This window comes from Rhinopithecus roxellana, chromosome 13 (genome assembly GCF_007565055.1).
Source record: "Rhinopithecus roxellana isolate Shanxi Qingling chromosome 13, ASM756505v1, whole genome shotgun sequence".
Lineage (NCBI taxonomy): Eukaryota > Metazoa > Chordata > Mammalia > Primates > Cercopithecidae > Rhinopithecus > Rhinopithecus roxellana.
The window spans coordinates 6,822,336-6,840,294 of record NC_044561.1 but is presented as its reverse complement, the minus strand read 5'-3'; the positions used below and the strand labels follow the sequence as shown (position 1 = coordinate 6,840,294).

The following is a 17,959-nucleotide window of genomic DNA, read 5'->3' as shown; positions in this document are numbered from 1 at the left end:
GGCAGGCTTGCAAGACCAGCCTGGGCAACGTGGCAAAACCCCATCTCTACAAAAAATACAAAACTTAGCTGGGCACAGTGGTGCGCACCTGTGGTCCCAGCTCTTCGGGAGGCTGAGGTGGGAGGATCACTTTCACTTGAGCCCCAGAGATTGAAGCTGCAGTGAGCTGTGATTACCCCAGTGCACTCCAGTCTGGGTGACAGAGAGAGACCCTGTCTCAAAAAAAAAAAAAAAAAAAAAAAAAAAAACTAAGTGCCACCCTGTTTCGTAAGTGACAGAAATATATGCATGTGTATACAAAGTCAAGGAAATGGTCATTACAAAACTGGAGAAGGATTAGGATCACTAGAAATGAGGGTGAAAAGAATGAGATAAGGGGAGGAACACAGAAGAGATGCAACTTATGGGTCACGTGTCAGGTTTTGAGTTTATTAGTAGGTTTATGATGTTCAATTTATTATTAAATAAAATGAAAGCCATGAAAGGACTAATGGAGCAAAAGTGTTATGAACCAGTGACAGTGATTAGCCCAGCTGTGTGCACCTTAGCTCTTTAAAGTATGTTTGAATACATGCATCCAGTGTTTTCAGGGAGCCCCTCCAAATTGAGCTGCAGATGCTCTCTTTGGGAATCCTATTTCCCTGTGTTTCTTAGAAACTGACTTGGTGTCTGCAGTTGGGGGCCTCAGTGGTTGGGATACCCATAAGGATTAGCTCAGCTATGTGCACCTTAGCCCTTTAAAGTATGTTTGAATATGTGTATCCAGTGTTTTCAAGGAGCTCCTCCAAATGGAGCTGTAGATGCTCTCTCTGGGAATCCTGTTTCCCCATGTTTCTTAGAAACCGACTTGGCATCTGGAGTTGGGGGTCTCTGTGGTTGGGGCACCCATGAGGTATTGCCCTGCACCTGCCGCAGCAGATGTTTGTTGAGTACATGAATGAACGTTGACATTTGTGTTAATGCTCCTTTGTCTGTTCCTTCCCTCAGAAAATCGCCTTCATGGTAGCGCTAGGCCTGGTCACCACGGAACACTTGGAAGGTAAGGAAGGATCCAGGTAGCAGCAGGTTGGGCTGGGACTGACCCTAAAGCCGGGGTGTTGGGGGCCAGGCGTGATGTTGGGTGGTCTGGGCTTCAGCAGCAGCTGGTGTGGGTGGAGCATGGCCTCACACTGCTGTAGTGGGTCTCAGGATGTCTTGGCTCAGATGGCAGCATCTGTGTATGAACTACCTCCCAGGAGGTCGGCCCCAAGTGCCTGAGGCTGGGTGGCTGTCATCAAAGACACACAAGACGGAGAAACCTTCCAGGCTCGCCCTGGCTCCATGACTATGCACAAAACCCACTGTGGCACTTCCTCGTTTCAGCGGAGGGACCGTGTGGGTTCCCTGTCCTCAACACAGGGAAAGGACAAGAGGCAGACTGCCCATTCCCGCCACTTTCTCAAGTGTGAGCGGGTTACTTCTGTGTGTCTCAGTTTCTTCATGTGTAAAATGGGTAATGGCTGAACTGTCCTGGGGGACTGTTGGAAGCAGTGCCCAGCACAGTGGGAGAACTGGCCACCCGTTCGTCTGCCGTCAGACTAGCCTGCGGACTTCATGTGTGCCACCACATGTGTCCATCAAAATTGGAACAGTAGTTTATTTGAGCAGACGGGACTGTGACTCGACGAAGGAGCTGTGTGACCTTATGGAAAAGGGCAGCTTCACGTGGGCCGTGAACATCATCGCAGAATGACGAGGGCGATCTCAAGTGAGCCGTGAACCTTGTCGTAGAATCTTAGGACCTGGGAAACCTCAAAACCAGCCCCCTTGGAGAAGCCCCCGTGGGGAAACCGAGGCCAGGGAAGCTGATTCACTCACCAGTTAATACCAGGCCCAGGCTGGAATCCGGGCCTCCTAACTCCCAACCCAGAACGTTTTCCACTGCACCCATCTCACCTGCAAAGGCGTTTCATAAAGGGAAAGCACATACCCTGGTAAACCTGGATGCAGGAAGGTTCGCTAAAGTTCCTCTCCCTAAAAGCAAGAAGGAATGAAGTGAATCCCCCGCAGTGCCCGAGGCACCAGCCGTCTTTAAGGTAGTTTCTCTCCATTGCAGCAGGTGAGGGGAGGGACCTGGCTGAGGTCATACAGCTCGTCGGGGCAAGTGGGGGCAGAGCAAGCCTTCCCGAGCTCAGCAGAGCCCAGCACACGGGGACCCCAGTGTGCCATGCAGGCTCCAAGAAGAGAGCTCTGTCCCTTCATGTCGCCTGGGTCTGACTTGCTCCCTGGCAGCAACCAGGGTAGGGAGGGCCAGGGAAGAGCCCCGGCCTTCCAGATCCCTGGACAGGGAAGGCCCCTGCAAGCAACGCTTTCCCTGGCCTTCCCCACCCTTTCTGCGTGCGTGGTTGGAAGGCATTACCCTCCAGCCAAGGTTCCTTTGTAACCCTCCGTAAGAACATCTGCGAGCCCCCGCCTGATGGTGTGAGCGTGAGCGTGTTTAATCTCCGACCGAAACCACGGCACCACAGAGGCAGCATGCGGCTGTGGGAACAGAAGTCTTATGCTCAGGTCCTGCCTGTGCACTGGCCGGAGTCCCTGGGCAAGGTCCTTCCCCACTCCGAACCTCCGTTTCCTCATCTGCAACACAGGGAAAACTGCGCCTGTAAACTTTGTGGGATTGGTGAGCGACAGCGCAAAGTGCTTTCCAAATAGGTGTGATCATTCTTGGTCTTATAAATTGTCCTCATTTAGAAACCTCTCCCAAGGCCGGGCGCGGTGGCTCAAGCCTGTAATCCCAGCACTTTGGGAGGCCGAGATGGGCGGATCACGAGGTCAGGAGATCGAGACCATCCTGGCTAACACGGTGAAACCTCGTCTCTACTAAAAATACAAAAACCTAGCCGGGCAAGGTGGCGGGTGCCTGTAGTCCCAGCTACTCCAGAGGCTGAGGCAGGAGAATGGCATAAACCTGGGAGGCGGAGCTTGCAGTGAGCTGAGATCCGGCCACTGCACTCCAGCCAGGGCGACAGAGCAAGACTCCGTCTCGAAAAAAAAAAAAAAAAAAAAAGAAACCTCTCCCCAGCCTCTGCTGTGATTTCCTTAAATACTCCTTTCTTTAGACCCTGTGTTCTTCCGCAGAAGGTCTGAGCGCCTTATAGAAAACTGGCGGAGTCATATTGAAAAGGTTTAAGGAGCAAAACTAGGTCTGGGAGACAGAGACTAGAAGATGCTAGCACAGCTGCACACAGAGAGGCAGGTCATGGGTCCTACCTGGGGGTCAAAGCAAAGAAAGAGGAAAAGAAAACACCATCAGTGTGGCCGTGCCCCCCCTCACTCACACACGAAGGATTCCTGCTGGGGGCTGCACTGGGGCAGAGGCCACTGGAGAGAGGCTTTGCTTCTGGGCTTCCGGGAGCTGGGAACCTCACCCTGCAGCTCACTGGACCAGTGGTATCACCGGACCGGTGGGTATCTGCCATCCTGCAGGTCCCAAATGGCCATGGACCAGATAAGGACACACAAGGAGGACCCCATGCTAAGAGTGGGCACCTGGATTCTGGGTACCTGCCACCCTCCCCGCAATCTGTCGTTCAGCCTGAGGCCACCAAAGCTGTCCTGCCAGGGAGTCAGTGATTCCTGGAGGCCCTAACCTGCCCTGGGCCACCCTGTGGCATGGATGCTGAGCAGACAGGCTTCAGAGCAGGAGGGGATGGTGGTGCCCAGGGCTTGATGAGGAAGCACTTGGGGTTCCCAGGGCAGACAGGACCCAGTAACTGTTGTGTCTGTGCCTTTCCAGAAATCCAGAGCAAGCGGCAGGAGCGGAAGAGAAGAAGCACGGCCAACCCTGCCTACAGCGGCCTCCTGGAGACCGAGGTGGGGGACCTGCCAGCCCCATGCCACCAGGAGGGTGGGGGCTCCCAGTGCACAGCCTCCAGGAAAAGCTCAGGGCCTCTCCTCATTCGCTTTCCTAACCACCCCCTCATCTTTCCCTCCTGGGCGTGGGGCCGAGGGATGACTAAATAATACCTCTCTCATCACCTCCGAGTTCAGAATCGATTGATAGGAAGATGCAGAAGAGGAGACGTCAGTTTATTCCTAATGGAGGCTGCCCTGGGGAGCGTGGCTTCACGTGAGGTGCACCGGCTTCTAGACTCTTCACCCTGAATGATCAGGCGAATCCCCGGTCACAGGCAAGGCTGGACACCCTGGCCTGCCTGGACCACCTCACACCTTGTCTAGAGCCTGTGCAGTCGACTCATGGCTGGGAGAGGCTGAGATGTACACAGCCTGGAGCAGGCGGCACCATAGAGGAAGGCCCAGAAGCGGCTGGGTGGGCGTGGCCAGTGCCCTTCCCTTCTGTCAGTTGGAGCGTCCATCCCCAGGGGTGGGGGTGGGAAACCGAGAGCCTGCACCAAAATGGGTCCAGTGCAGCAGGGTTGGGACTTCAGGATGCCGTAGGGGAACACCAGGGCCTCTCCCATGAGCTTGTCCCCAGGGAAAAACCAGATCATAAATGATACCTTCTTGCCCTTGTAAATGACAGTCCAAAATTCTTCGGTTAAAATCCTAGTGTCATCTCCCCAAAGCCAGCTCTGCAGGGTCTGTTGGGACGTTTAGCTCCGAGGCTCAGGGCTTTCTTAGGGGCAGTGTCTTGGAGCCTTTCTCTGGAATGGAAGCTGTTTCCTTAGAGCTTCGAAGTCCAGAGCTTGGGGCAGCTGTCCTGAGGGAAACAATGTCCCCCAAGGTCGGTGCCTGGTGTGTTGCAGACGCCAGCTCTGTGAGATCTGCAGGAAGGCGAGGAAAGTGAGGTCTCACCTCCCAGGGTGCGGGCTAGTCTGGGCCACTGTCTGGAATCCTGAGTCTGGGGAGCCTGAGTTCAAGTGGGAGGGAGGCATTTGGCACAGAGTGGCAGCCAGTTCCAGGCCCTGCCATTGCCCTGTCTGTGGGGAGAGCCCACCGTGGGGCGTCCTCTGGCCTCGCCAGCCTGTCCACGCCTTTCCTGTGCTTCTGCCTGCCCTGCTCCTGTTCCAAGAACGTGCCCCACATGGGCCATTTCACACCATTCACTTCCTCTTCCTTCATCTGAGCAAGCCCTGTCCCCCGACGCGGACCCTTCCTAAGAACATCATGGAAGTGCTTTTAGCCTCCACCCAAGGAAATGGTGTGTTCTCCAGACAGTGAGGGCTCCATTCCTTTAGATTTGTTCATTCATGGAAATGCGGGCTGCTCTGTGGACAAGGCATTACCCTAGGCTCCTGAGTCTGAGGCCAGGGCCACAGACAGCGTCAGGTCAGGAGTCAACCCAAGGCCCCGCGACCTTGAGCCTGGAACAGGCACACAGCCCAGGGGCCCCTTCCCCAGGTCCACAGCCTGACCACACCGAGAGAAATGGTGTCCAATCCAGCAACACAGTTCTACAACAGCCGCAGCCAAAGCCACTTCGAACCACCAAGGTCTAGACCGGTGTGGCCTGTGGTTGCCAAAGCCAGGACTAAGGCTGCTCTTCTGGAATGTTCCAGAAACCTTTGTCCACATGTGATATTTAAGGCCACGTGCCAAGAAGTGGAATCTGCGGGAGCCAGTCTGTAACACCCATTTCTCCACCTGACTCCAGACCCAATTGAGAGGCAGGAGACAGGTGGAGAATGTGACGTGCACCGTGTGACTGATGTGCCCCACGGACGGCCCTTGTGAGCTAGATGCACCCACAGGTGCAGCGAGGGTGTCCTAGACCTGCAGGCAGAGCCTTTGTCAACTTCCCGGCCCCGCCCCACCCTCAGTCATCCCTGTGACCTTCTGCCTTGTATTTGTTCCTGTTTCTGCCCCTGGCAGGGGGTGTTCAGCCAGAGCCTGGAGCCCTGGGTGGGGACCCTGTCCCAGAATGAGTCCTGACCTAGGGTGGCATCACCACCGAGGAGAGCCTGCAGATGATGGGGTGTGGTGTTTTGTTTTCTGTCCCTGCAGAGGAAACGGCTGGCCTCCAACTATCTCAACAACCCCCTGTTTCTCACAACGAGAGGTAAGCACCAGCTTCAGGCTTTCTGCCAGAGCTGCTCAGGGCCACGGGGAGTCATCCCTGGGTGGTCCTCCACGCCTGGGCAGGGCTCCCTGCCTCCCACTGGGCAGACCTGGGCAGAGGAAGGTGAGGACGCTGTGCTGAGAGGAGCCTCCTGCCTCCCCGCTCCTCCTGCAGCCTGTCTGTGAGCTTGGAGCTGTGGTCTGGGAAAGGTCTACAGTCTGGGCCATAGGTGTGAGCATGACCGATGTGGCATCTGCAGGTGTGACCCAGCCAGGTGCTGCTGCTTCCACACTCCCCTGGAGATGACCTCTCTTCCCTGCACGCAGTCAGCCTCTGATGCTCCTGGGCTGGGCTGGTGCCTCTCAGCCCACACCTTGCCCACCCTCCTCTGCCTGCTCTGGGCATTGGAAGAGCACAGGCTGGACTGGGGTGGGGGTCTCAGCCCAGCTCTGCCTCTACCTCGCTGTGTGAGTTGCTCTTGGTGGAGGGCTCCTATACAAGGCATCGGGCCAGATCTTCAGGCTGAGACCTGGTCTGAGGCCTCTACCTGAGTGTGCAGTGCCCCTCCCTCCTCTGCCAGCCGTGCCCCAGTGCAGGACCTCAGGGAGCCACATTCCTGCATTCAGATAGCAACAGGAAGCTGCCAGTTCTCTTCAGTTAGAAAACCATAGTCCCAGGCCGGGCGCAGTGGCTCAAGCCTGTAATCCCAGCACTTTGGGAGGCCGAGACGGGCGGATCACGAGGTCAGGAGATCGAGACCATCCTGGCTAACACGGTGAAACCCCGTCTCTACTAAAAATACAAAACACTAGCCGGGCGACGAGGCGGGCACCTGTAGTCCCAGCTACTCGGGAGGCTGAGGCAGGAGAATGGCGTGAACCCGGGAGGCGGAGCTTGCAGTGAGCTGAGAGCCGGCCACTGCATTCCAGCCTGGGTGGCAGAGCAAGACTCCGTCTCAAAAAAAAAAAAAAGAAAACCATAGTCCCATGGGCAGGAAATGACGGTCAGCTTCCTGGGATTCTGTGTAGCTTTCCACATGTCACCATCCTTCCCTGGGCCTCTAGAAAGTGGGCCCATAGCTACCTGCTTCTCAGAGCTGGGACAGTGACTTGAGGGGTGAGTGTGACTGCACTTTGTGAGCTGTCGAGTGCTGTGCAGACACCAGAACTGTTCTTCCCGCTGGGTGGCATTATTTGCAGACGAATCTGATCTAGAGCCTGAAAGATACCTATGTTTGTGATCATTAAAATGTGTGGTTTGGTATCATTTAATAGAATGAGTGGATTACAGTCAAAAAAGAGTTGAAAATAAGTCACTTTGAGGGGTTCCTGGAGCAATGGTTCCTTTCCCCGGGCAGCTCACTACACCATGTCCTCAGTGAGCACAGGGCCCACATGAGCCTGTTCCCATGGTGGCTCCTAGCTGTGACCAGGGCAGAGACCCTTACTCCCATCCTGCCCAGGAGCGAGACCCCAGGTATCACAGGGCCTTGTGATATTCCCATCATGCCCTGGGGTGAGAGCCCAGGTATCACGGGGGCCTTGTGATACTCCCATCATGCCCCAGGGCAAGAGCCCTTGCCACATGAGGCCTCATGGACTCCAGTCCTGATCTGTGCTCCTCCGACGGCCACTAACGTGTTCTCCGCCCTTCTTCCCTGTGCTAGCCAATGAGGACCCCTGCTGGAAGGTACGTGTCCCCTCCCTCCGTCTTCACGCCTCAGGGGTGGAGAATGTTTTCAGTACAGTCTTTGTAGGGTCCCTCCTAGAAAGAGGGAAAGAGCCTGGGTGGTGCAGAAGGCCTTTCGGTTCTGCCCTTAGGTGCTAAGAGCTTTGTGCAACACTCAGCCAGCTTTCCAGCCTGCCAGGCAGTGTCAAGTCGGGCGTTGCCACAGGGCTCTGCTGCCAGCTTCAAACAGGAGCCCTCCCTGCTCAGAGCTAAGGATACAGAGACTGTGGGGGCCACTAAGGCCCAACTGGAAGCAGCCAGCTGGTGCCCACTGGCCTCCACTCTGGCTCCACTGGCCTCAGTGTGACCTGGGCAGAGCTGGCCCTCCCTGGTCCTCTGTGACCCGTCCGAAAAGGGGCTGGACTTGTTAATCCCCAGGGACTCACCCCACACACCCACATTTCTGTGATCCTGTGGGGCCCCCACCCCCTACCCGTGCACACACCACATCCCTGATTCCCAGAACATTGGCTGGTCATGACCTCGTTCATGGCATGGTTTCAGAATTTATTCAGCATTTTTCTTCACTGAATTTCTGATCTAATTCTAAAAGAACATTCTAGTCCCTGCATATTTGTAACGGTCAAGCCTCTAAGAAGCAGTAGGTAATGATTGCCGTCAACTCCGGTTAGGCTGTGTCATTTTCACAATAGCCCTGCAATGGCACAGGTTGGTGCTGGGGGGCCTGGTGGTGGTTGTCTGCAGACACCTTGTGCTCATCCAGGGCAGGCTTGGGGACAGGGGACACCTGGAGCCTGAGCCCTGTCCCCACAGAGCCCTCAGACTTGGGAGGGCCTCGGCTTCGAGGCAGGCAGCCTGGATGCTGGTCCTGACCCCACCTTCAGCTTGCTGTGTGACGACCGTCTTCCCCCCCGGGCCTTTGCATGACACAGAGGGTGGAGATGGGGATCTCTGAGGCCTCGTCTGAGGGTGCTGCCCCTTCGGCAGGGACATTCAGTGTCCTTGTGGCACAGGCCATCCCAGAGGAAAGTTCTCTGGTCTTTCCCAACTCTGAAGTTGGAGCATGCTATTGACACATGGATGGCGAACAGAGAGTACAGGGTCTTGAGTGGGGCCACGCCGCCCCTCCAGGCAGCGTCCACATAAGCAGTGGGAGCGGGGAGGGAGTGCTGCACGCATCGCTGGCCCCACTCCCTGCACATGGACCTCTGGTGCAGCACAGACCCTGTACCACCACAGGACACCCTAGGCCACAGCAGGACACCCTGCCTTGTCGCCCACACCTGGGATCCAGGTCTTCACACAGAAGAACCAGGTTATGGGAGTCACACCAGGCCCGACTCCAATGCTCAGAGCCCCAGCCCCTAGTAAACCTGGCCCTGTGGGTGCCCCGCCTCCTCCCAGGGCCCAGGCCTGACCCCACACTGTCGCCCCTCCAGGGTTTCTCCCTCTGTCTCCATAGAGCTGCTGGAAAACGTTGGCAGAAGAGCGGCCACACGTGGGTCAGACACAGCTGCCTGAGCCTGACCCTGGCGACCTGGCCCCTGCTGACCCGGCTTGGCTGACCTGCCCCCTGCCCTCCCTTCTCTTCCAGAACGAGATCACCCATGATGAGCACTGTGCCGCCTGCAAGCGAGGGGCCAACCTGCAGCCCTGCGGCACCTGCCCGGGGGCCTACCACCTCAGCTGCCTGGACCCGCCCCTCAAGACGGCGCCCAAGGGCGTGTGGGTGTGCCCCAGGTGCCAGCAGAAGGTATGGGAGACTGTGTGGCCCCCTCACCGGAGACTGGCCTGGAGGTCCCCACCATAGGCAGAGACAGGGAGGGCAGAGGAGAGGTGAAAAGAAGGGCTTGGGTATAGTCAGGCTTTTTCAACCTCAGCACAATTGACATTTGGGGCTGGGTAATCCTTGGTTGTGGAACTTTATCCTGTGTATGATGGAATTTTTTTTTTTTTTTTTTTTGGAGACAGAATTTCGCTCTGTTGCCCAGGCTGGAGTGCAGAGACATGATCTCGGGTCATTGCAACCTCTGCCTCCTGGGTTCAAGCGATCCTCCTGCCTCAGCCTCTCAAGTAGCTGAGGTTACAGGCGCCCGCCACCACACCCAACTAATTTTTGTGTTTTTAGTAGACAAGATTTCTTTTTTTTTGTTTTTTTTTGAGGCAGAGTTTCACTTTTGTTACCCAGGTTGGAGTGCAGTGGCACGATCTCAGGTCACCGCAATCTCCGCCTCCCGGGTTCAAGTGATTCTCCTGCCTCAGCCTCCCGAGTAGCTGGGATTACAGACGTTCACCATCATACCCGGCTAATTTTGTATTTTTAGTAGAGACAGAGTTTCTCCATGTTGGTCAGGCTGGTCTCGAACTCCCGACCTCAGGTGATCCGCCTGCTTCGGCCTCCCAAGGTGCTGGGATTACAGGCGTGAGCCACAGCACCCAGCCCGTAGACGGGGGTTTCTCCATGTTGGCCAGGCTGATCTCAAACTCCTGACCTCAGGTGATCACCCGCCTCAGCCTCCCAAAGTGTTGGGATTACAGGCGTGGGCCACCGTGCCCGGACTATTATGGGATGTTTAGCAGCGTCCCTAGCCTCTACCCATGAGATGCTGATAGTGGTCTTCTTTCGATAATGGCCTTTTAAAAACCTGAATCTTGCTTTGGGGAATCTAGTCTAAGGAAATAATCCAAATAGGGATAAAGTTTTGCGCACAGAGAAGCCCCACACCCTTTATTTACAAAAGACTAGAGGGGAAACAGCCTCTCCTCGCAGCAGCAGGAGATGGTGGAAGATCCCAGCTCTACACTCAGTGAGATACTCCGTCAGCATCCAACAGGTTTTTACAAAAAGTGTGATTCTTTGGATCTTGTTCACTATATGGAATTAAATGATAAAAATAAAAAACAGGCTTTACAGCTGCTGTATAGTTTGGGAATCAGCCATCTGAGAAAAACTGCAGAGTAAAAACCCTGGGAGAAAACGCCTGGGAGTGTGGCCCCTGAGTGTGGTGGGTGGCAGGTGGCAGCAGTGCTGGGCTTCAAAAGTGTGCCTTCCACAGATGCAGGACTTGTGTGGTCTTAGGGAGTTACCTTTCTCTCTTTCTCTTTTTTTTTTTTTTTTTTGAGATGGAGTTTCAGTCTTGTCGCCCAGGCTGGAGTGCAATGGCATGATCTCAGCTCACTGCAACCTCTGCCTCCTGGTTCAAGCGATTCTCCTTCCTCAGCCTCACAAGTAGCTGTAATTACAGGCATAAGCCACCACATCCAGCTAATTTTTTGTATTTTTAGTAGAGACGGGGTTTCACCATGTTGGCCAGGCTGGTCTCAAACTCCTGACCTCAGGTGATCTGTCCACCTTGACCTCCCAAAGTGCTGGGACTACAGGCATGAGCCACTGCGCCCAGCCCGGGGGTTTTAATACTTTATTTCAAAAAGTATTAACTATTGTGAGTTCCCATCGTCCTTGGTTCTATGGGGATCAAGGGCAGTGGATGTGGTGGGCAGGTGCTGCTGTCAGGCTGTTCCCTGTGGGGCTGCCTGCCCATCCTTTTTTTTTTTTTTTTTTTTTTTTGGTAGACAGGGTCTTGCTGTGTTGCCCAGGCTAGAGTACAGGAGCATGAGCACAGCTGACTGCAGTCTTGACCTTCGGGGCTCAAACAGTCTTCCCACCTCAGCCTCCTGAGGAGCTGGGACCACAGGTACACACCACCATGGCCAGCTAGTTTTTAAATTTTTTGTAGAGGTTGGGTCTCACTTTGTTGCCCAGGCTGATCTTGAATTTCTGGGTTCAAGCAATCCTCCCACCTTGGCCTCCTAAACTGCTGGGATTAATGCCCAGCTTTTTTTTTTTTTTTTTTTTTTTTTTTTTTTTTGCCTCTTCTTGCTTTTTTCTTCTTTCTTTTTGGTCACAACTTTTTGAGGGCATGTGGAGAGGGAACAGGATTCTGTTCCCCACTTCAGCACAGTGTAGGGGGCAGCGAGTCTCCCCATTTGTCTCTGGCGTGCCTGGGGCTGCCGCCTTCAGGTCTTCTGGACGTGGGAGGAAGACAAGTGATCATTCATTCGAGAAGTATTTGAGCCTGCTGCCTGTTCAGGGCCCTGGTGATGAGCAGGGGGAGAGGCCCAGAACGTTCCTGCTTCATGGAGCTGATCTTATCGTGTAGCCTCTGTGAGCCGGACCATAAGGCAGGTGCAGCTCCAGCTCCCGGTCTCGGGTGAGGACCCTGGGGCTCAGGGCGTGCCCTCTCAGGGTTACACAGCCAGGGTGTGGCCAGTCCCAGCAGGTCCCGGGTCTGTCCACTTTCTCATTTCCCCATCTGCTCCCCAGGCCTTAAAGAAAGACGAGGGTGTGCCCTGGACTGGGATGCTGGCCATCGTGCACTCTTATGTCACCCACAAGACAGGTGAGGCATCCTTGAGGAGTGGGAAAGGGTCCCTGCTCCCCCTCCTCCCCCACCCAGGCCTCTGGGCTCACCTTGTCCTGTGGGAGGACGGGTAGGTCCATTCCCTTCCGGGCCAGAGCACTGAAAAGTGGGACCCTGCGACCGATCCTGTGTCTGGGGCAAGTATGGCCAGGGGAGAGTGGCTCCAGGTCCTGTGCAGTTGACCACAGCCACTGGCTCCTTCAGGTGGATGACCTAGGCCTTGGTTCCATCCCTTCTGCCCCTCCCATTTACTCTACAGCCCAGCCGTTCCTTACCTGCCCCTCTCTGGGGACCTGGCCTTCTCTTTCCTAGTCAAAGAAGAGGAGAAGCAGAAGCTGCTACAACGAGGCAGTGAGCTGCAGAACGAGCACCAGCAGCTGGAGGAGCGGGACCGGAGGCTGGCGTCAGCCGTGCAGGTGTGCCCCGGGGCCTGGGGGAGGCTGACCTCAGCCCTGCAGGTGTGCCCCGGGGCCTGGGGGAGGCTGACCTCAGCCCTGCAGGTGTGCCCCGGGGCCTGGGGGAGGCTGGCGTCAGCAGTGCAGGTGTGCCCTGGGGCCTGGGGGAGGCTGACCTCAGCCCTGCAGGTGTGCCCCAGGGCCTGGGGGAGGCTGACCTCAGCCCTGCAGGTGTGCCCCGGGGCCTGGGGGAGGCTGACCTCAGCCCTGCAGGTGTGCCCCGGGGCCTGGGGGAGGCTGACCTCAGCCCTGCAGGTGTGCCCCGGGGCCTGGGGGAGGCTGACCTCAGCCCTGCAGGTGTGCCCCGGGGCCTGGGGGAGGCTGGCGTCAGCAGTGCAGGTGTGCCCTGGGGCCTGGGGGAGGCTGACCTCAGCCCTGCAGGTGTGCCCCAGGGCCTGGGGGAGGCTGACCTCAGCCCTGCAGGTGTGCCCCGGGGCCTGGGGGAGGCTGACCTCAGCCCTGCAGGTGTGCCCCGGGGCCTGGGGGAGGCTGACCTCAGCCCTGCAGGTGTGCCCCGGGGCCTGGGGGAGGCTGACCTCAGCCCTGCAGGTGTGCCCCGGGGCCTGGGGGAGGCTGGCGTCAGCAGTGCAGGTGTGCCCTGGGGCCTGGGGGAGGCTGACCTCAGCCCTGCAGGTGTGCCCCGGGGCCTGGGGGAGGCTGACCTCAGCCCTGCAGGTGTGCCCCAGGGCCTGGGGGAGGCTGACCTCAGCCCTGCAGGTGTGTCCCGGGGCCTGGGGGAGGCTGACCTCAGCCCTGCAGGTGTGCCCCGGGGCCTGGGGGAGGCTGACCTCAGCCCTGCAGGTGTGCCCCAGGTCTGGAGGACAGGCAGATGTGTCCTTAGAACCACAGGTGTAGATCTAGGCTGGCCTCAGCAGTGCAGGAAGGAGCCAGGGCCTGGGGGACAGGCGGATGTGTCCTTAGAAACACAGGTGTAGATCCAGGCTGGCCTCAGTGCCGGTGTGCACCAGGGAATTCTTGGGGAAGGCAGATGTGTCCTTGGAGCCACAGGTGTAGGTCCAGGCTGACTTCAGCAGTGCAGGTGTGCACCACACCTGCCTGTGGGGGCAGGTAGATGTGTCCTTAGAACCACAGGTGTAGATCCAGAGCTTCACTGCTCACCTATAAGGCCCAGGAAGAAGACAGAGTCACCCAGCATCCCCCAGCAAGCCAGTACATGGAGAAGGCAGTGCTGTGACTCACTCAACAAATACTTACCAAGCCATTGATAGCACGCTGGCTGTGCCCCTGCTCAGGCCCCTTGGCAGGGCCCTGACTTCTGAATCTGTTTGCTCTTGTGTAAAGTGAACATAATTCCTCCTCCATAGGATGGAGATAGACAAGATAATGAAGATGATGGTTGTGGTGGTGGTGATGATGGTGATGGCAGTCATGGGGATGGTGATGATAGTGGTGATGGGAATATGATAGTGGTGGTTGTGGCGGTGGTGATGGTGCTGATCACAGTGACAGTGATAGTGGTGATGTGATGATGGTGATGGTGATGATGGTGATATAGTGATGGTGGTGATGGTGATGGTGGTAATGATGATGGTGCTGATCACAGTGATGGTGGTGGTGATGGTTTAATGATGATGAGGATGGTGGTGGTGGTGGTGATGGTGGTGATGATGGCGATGGTGATGGTGCTGACCACTGTGATGCTAATGGTGGTGATGATGATAATGGTGATCATGGTGGTGATGGTGCTGATGGTGCTGATCACAGTGATGGTGGTGGTGGTGGTGATGGTGATGGTTGTAATGATGATGGTGATGATGGTGGCAGTGATGCAGACCACGGTGATGGTAGTGATGATAATGGTGATTATGGTGATGGTGGTGGTGGTGATAATGGTGATCGTGGTGATGGTGGTAGTGGTGGTGGTGATGGTGATGGTTGTAATGATGGTGATGATGGTGGTGGTGATGCACACCACAATGATGGTGATGGTGGTGGTGATAATGGTGATGGGGGTGGTGATGGTGATGGTGATGGTTGTAATGATGATGGTGATGATGGTGGCGATGATGCAGACCACGGTGATGGTAGTGATGATAATGGTGATTATGGTGATGGTGGTGGTGGTGATAATGGTGATCGTGGTGATGGTGGTAGTGGTGGTGGTGATGGTTGTAATGATGATGGTGATGGTGGTGGTGATGCACACCACAGTGATGGTGATAGTGGTGGTGATTATGGTGATGGGGTGGTGATGGTGATGGTGATGGTTGTAATGATGATGGTGGTGATGGTGGTGATGATGCAGACCACAGTGATGGTGATGGTGGTGATGATAATGTGATTATGGTGGTAGTGCTGATGGTGCTGATCACGGTGGTGGTGGTGATAATGGTGATCATGGTGATCATGGTGATGGTGATAATGATCACAGTGATGGTGATGATAGTGATGGTGATGATGTGTTAGAGGATGGTAATGGGTCCTGGGGAAGCTCTTTAAATGCAGTGTCTCATTTAATCCTCTCTATAATGCTATGAAGAGGCTTTGTGATTGTCCCTATAATCATTTTAGAAATCATCTTGGGGAGGTTATTTGCCCAAGCAGTATTTAACCCAGAGCAGATGGATGTGGGACTCTAGGCATCAGTCCTTTACTGCTTTTCCTTGTGGTGGTGGTATGTAGAGAGACTGGAAAAGACCACACAGCACAGCAGGCAAGAGAAAGAGCAGAAAGGCGGCCGGGAAGCGAAAGGTCTCCGAGGCTGCTGCAGGTTGGCCAGCAGGAGGAGGAAGAGTGTGGGCAGCTAGCGAGGAGGAGGAGGTCACATCACAGCCATGGGGAGGACGTTCCCAGGCAGAGGCACACTTTTTCTAGCCCTAAGTTGCAAAACAAGCATCATCTCCTGTGGGTCTGGCTGCTCTTTAATTGCATTTGTACCACTGCCTGGCTTTTGTGAAACCCTCAGCCTGGTTTCTTGCAGGCCTTTGCAGTGGAGGAGAGAGGGGCCCAGATGGTGGCTGCCCCAGGATGGCTGTAGAGCCGAATGCTAAGACCCTTTCCCCTGACCTTCTGCCCCAACAGAAATGCCTGGAGTTGAAGACAAACCTGCTGGCCCGCCAGAGGGGCACCCAGTCATCCCTGGACCGCCTGCGGGCCCTCCTGAGACTGATACAGGGCGAGCAGCTGCTCCAGGTCACCATGGCGACCACTAGCCCCGCCCCCCTGCTGGCCGGGCCCTGGACCAAGCCCTCAGTGGCAGCCACACACCCTACCCTCCAGCACCCCCAGGGCCACAACTGACCCCGAGGGACCAGTCTTCACACCCACGGAAAGTTATCGGGACCCTGCTTACCCAGCCTGGGGGTTCTGTCGGCCTTAATTCATAAACACTATGAATTTCCGACAAAAATTAACCAGACAGAGGAGAGGAGGGAGAAAGAGCTGGGGGAGAGGCCTAGAGCCAAGACCAGGTGGGGGTGCGGCCCTGTGCCCTCTACACTCACAGGAGGTACCGAGGAGCCAGGTGGGAGTACGACAGGCTGTGGCACACAGCCCCACCCCCGGCCACCTCAGGGCTGCCTGGGCCTCCGGCTTCCAGGCCCTGCTCTCCACGGCCTCCCTCTGGCCCACTGGAGGGGCAGGCTGAGGCTGTGGAGGGGACAAGCGCACTGCCCAGCATGCAGTCCCCGCTGAGGGCACCGCCTCTTGGTGTCCTGTGGGAGGGGAGCTGAGAACACACGGACTAGCTGAGTGGTAGAGGTAGTTGGGACGAGAAGCGGGGTAGCGGATCTAGGTAGTTTCCCGATGCCCCACACTCCTAGGAGGTCCACCTGGGGTGGGCGGGTGGGCCTGGGGCACCCCGTCGCCTTTGCAGAACCGCCTGGGCCCCTTTCTGTCAGTATTATTAGGGTTACGAATTGCAGCTGTTTAACTTGAAAGACATTGTCAGAGGTGAGCGTGTCTGGGCGCTGGGACGCTGCAGTGATCCCCGCCAGGGCCTCTGCCCTTCCTGCTCCGTCTCTGGGGCCCTCGAGGCTGCCTCCTTCCTTTTGCCAATCTCTTGGACTCAGTTGCCGTTGATGCATTTTCCTCATGGAGTTTCTGGGCAGGGTGGATCTGCAACCCTGTTGGGGAGGGCATTTGGCAGGTTTTCTCTTTGGGGCTGAATCATTCAACTGAACGACTGAAGCCGTTTCTTGTCTTATTTGGAAGAGCCGATAAGTATTCCACTCCTCCCTTCTTGCCAGTGCAGACACTATGCCAAAAAATGACTTCACACTTTTGTATGGCGTTTTTATTGTGAGATATTTAATGTGAACGGTGGGGGGACTCTGGCGGACTTCCTTTTCTGCTTCTAGTAGTCTCTACTTCAAGGTACAAATGGGAACGCCTCCCCTCGGGAAGCCTGGCCAAGCTGGACGATCCAGCGGGTTTTTTAAGAGCCGGGTGGAGGATTGGGGAGGAAAGAAAGGGCGGTGGCCTCAGGAGGTTCTGACCTTCGAGGACCAGACTTGCTGCCAAGGGCTTCTGCATCCAGGGTGGGCAGTGCCGGCTTGTCACCCTCGCCCGGTTCCCACATCCCGGTCCTGAGGGACTTAGCACAACAGGACAGGCGTCCAGGAGCCACGGGCTCCCACCCCGAGCATATCACATGGTGCCGAATTGCACTGAACACGCGTGTATGCGTCGCAGGCGACCACGACCACAGACACGCACACACACACACGCAGAGGTGCAGAGCGAGGAGACCGGCCAATCCCGCAGCTGCCACGGTCCCTCCTGTCATTCTCACGACTCCGGAAGAAGCTGTGCTGTATGATACAGATCTATTTTAATACACTTAACACTGGGTGAACAAGATTTTTATATTCTTTTATTGATGAACAAAGTGAACCGTGTGAGGCGCACGTCTTCTATATTGGCTACTCTGTGCCAAGTATGCATTACCGCGTGGCTTGCGGTGTCCATGTCTTCAGCTTTTCTGTTGGTTTGGTTTTCTTCGCGGATGGATTGAGTTAAATGTTTTAACAATGTAATGGGAGGATGTGAAAGGTTGGACCCGGGAGGGGTAGCTGCCAATGTGTCTTGAGATTGTTAGTTTTTTTTTTTTTTTGGACCGAGGAGGACCGTCCAGTGGGTAGTGAGGATAGAGAAAAAGTGTTTGTCTTAAATATGCCAATGTAGTTTTCCTTCTTTACAATGCATTAAAGTCGATCGATGATTTCAAAGCCTGTGGTTTTGCTGTCCTTGCCTTGCAGAGAGGCTCCTGGGAGTGCCCGGGGCAGCCAGGTGGGCATTGGAGAGGCTGGAAATCAGGGTCCTCTCCCACCCTGAAGAGGGAGGGATGGAGGGGGGGAAAGAGGAGAGAGCTCGGTGCCCTCCACTCGCTCACCCCCATTCCCAGCCCTCAGAGGCTGCGGGTGACCATTTAGGGC

General features: G+C 55.9%; 1 protein-coding gene across 2 annotated transcripts in view; it reads left to right on the top strand.

The window, feature by feature from the left end:
• The window catches only part of PHF21B (PHD finger protein 21B), a 133,808-nt gene extending 116,062 nt beyond the window's left edge, over nt 1-17,746 (top strand). For both annotated transcript variants that reach the window (XM_030913873.1, XM_030913874.1), the window contains exons 6-13: nt 988-1,039; nt 3,776-3,852; nt 5,944-5,998; nt 7,665-7,687; nt 9,282-9,440; nt 12,012-12,087; nt 12,421-12,524; nt 15,606-17,746. In XM_030913873.1, coding sequence (XP_030769733.1) covers nt 988-1,039; nt 3,776-3,852; nt 5,944-5,998; nt 7,665-7,687; nt 9,282-9,440; nt 12,012-12,087; nt 12,421-12,524; nt 15,606-15,824 — 765 coding nt within the window. In that variant the 3' untranslated portion in view covers nt 15,825-17,746. The remainder of the gene's footprint in view (nt 1-987; nt 1,040-3,775; nt 3,853-5,943; nt 5,999-7,664; nt 7,688-9,281; nt 9,441-12,011; nt 12,088-12,420; nt 12,525-15,605) is intronic.
• The last annotated feature ends 213 nt before the right edge of the window (nt 17,747-17,959 follow it).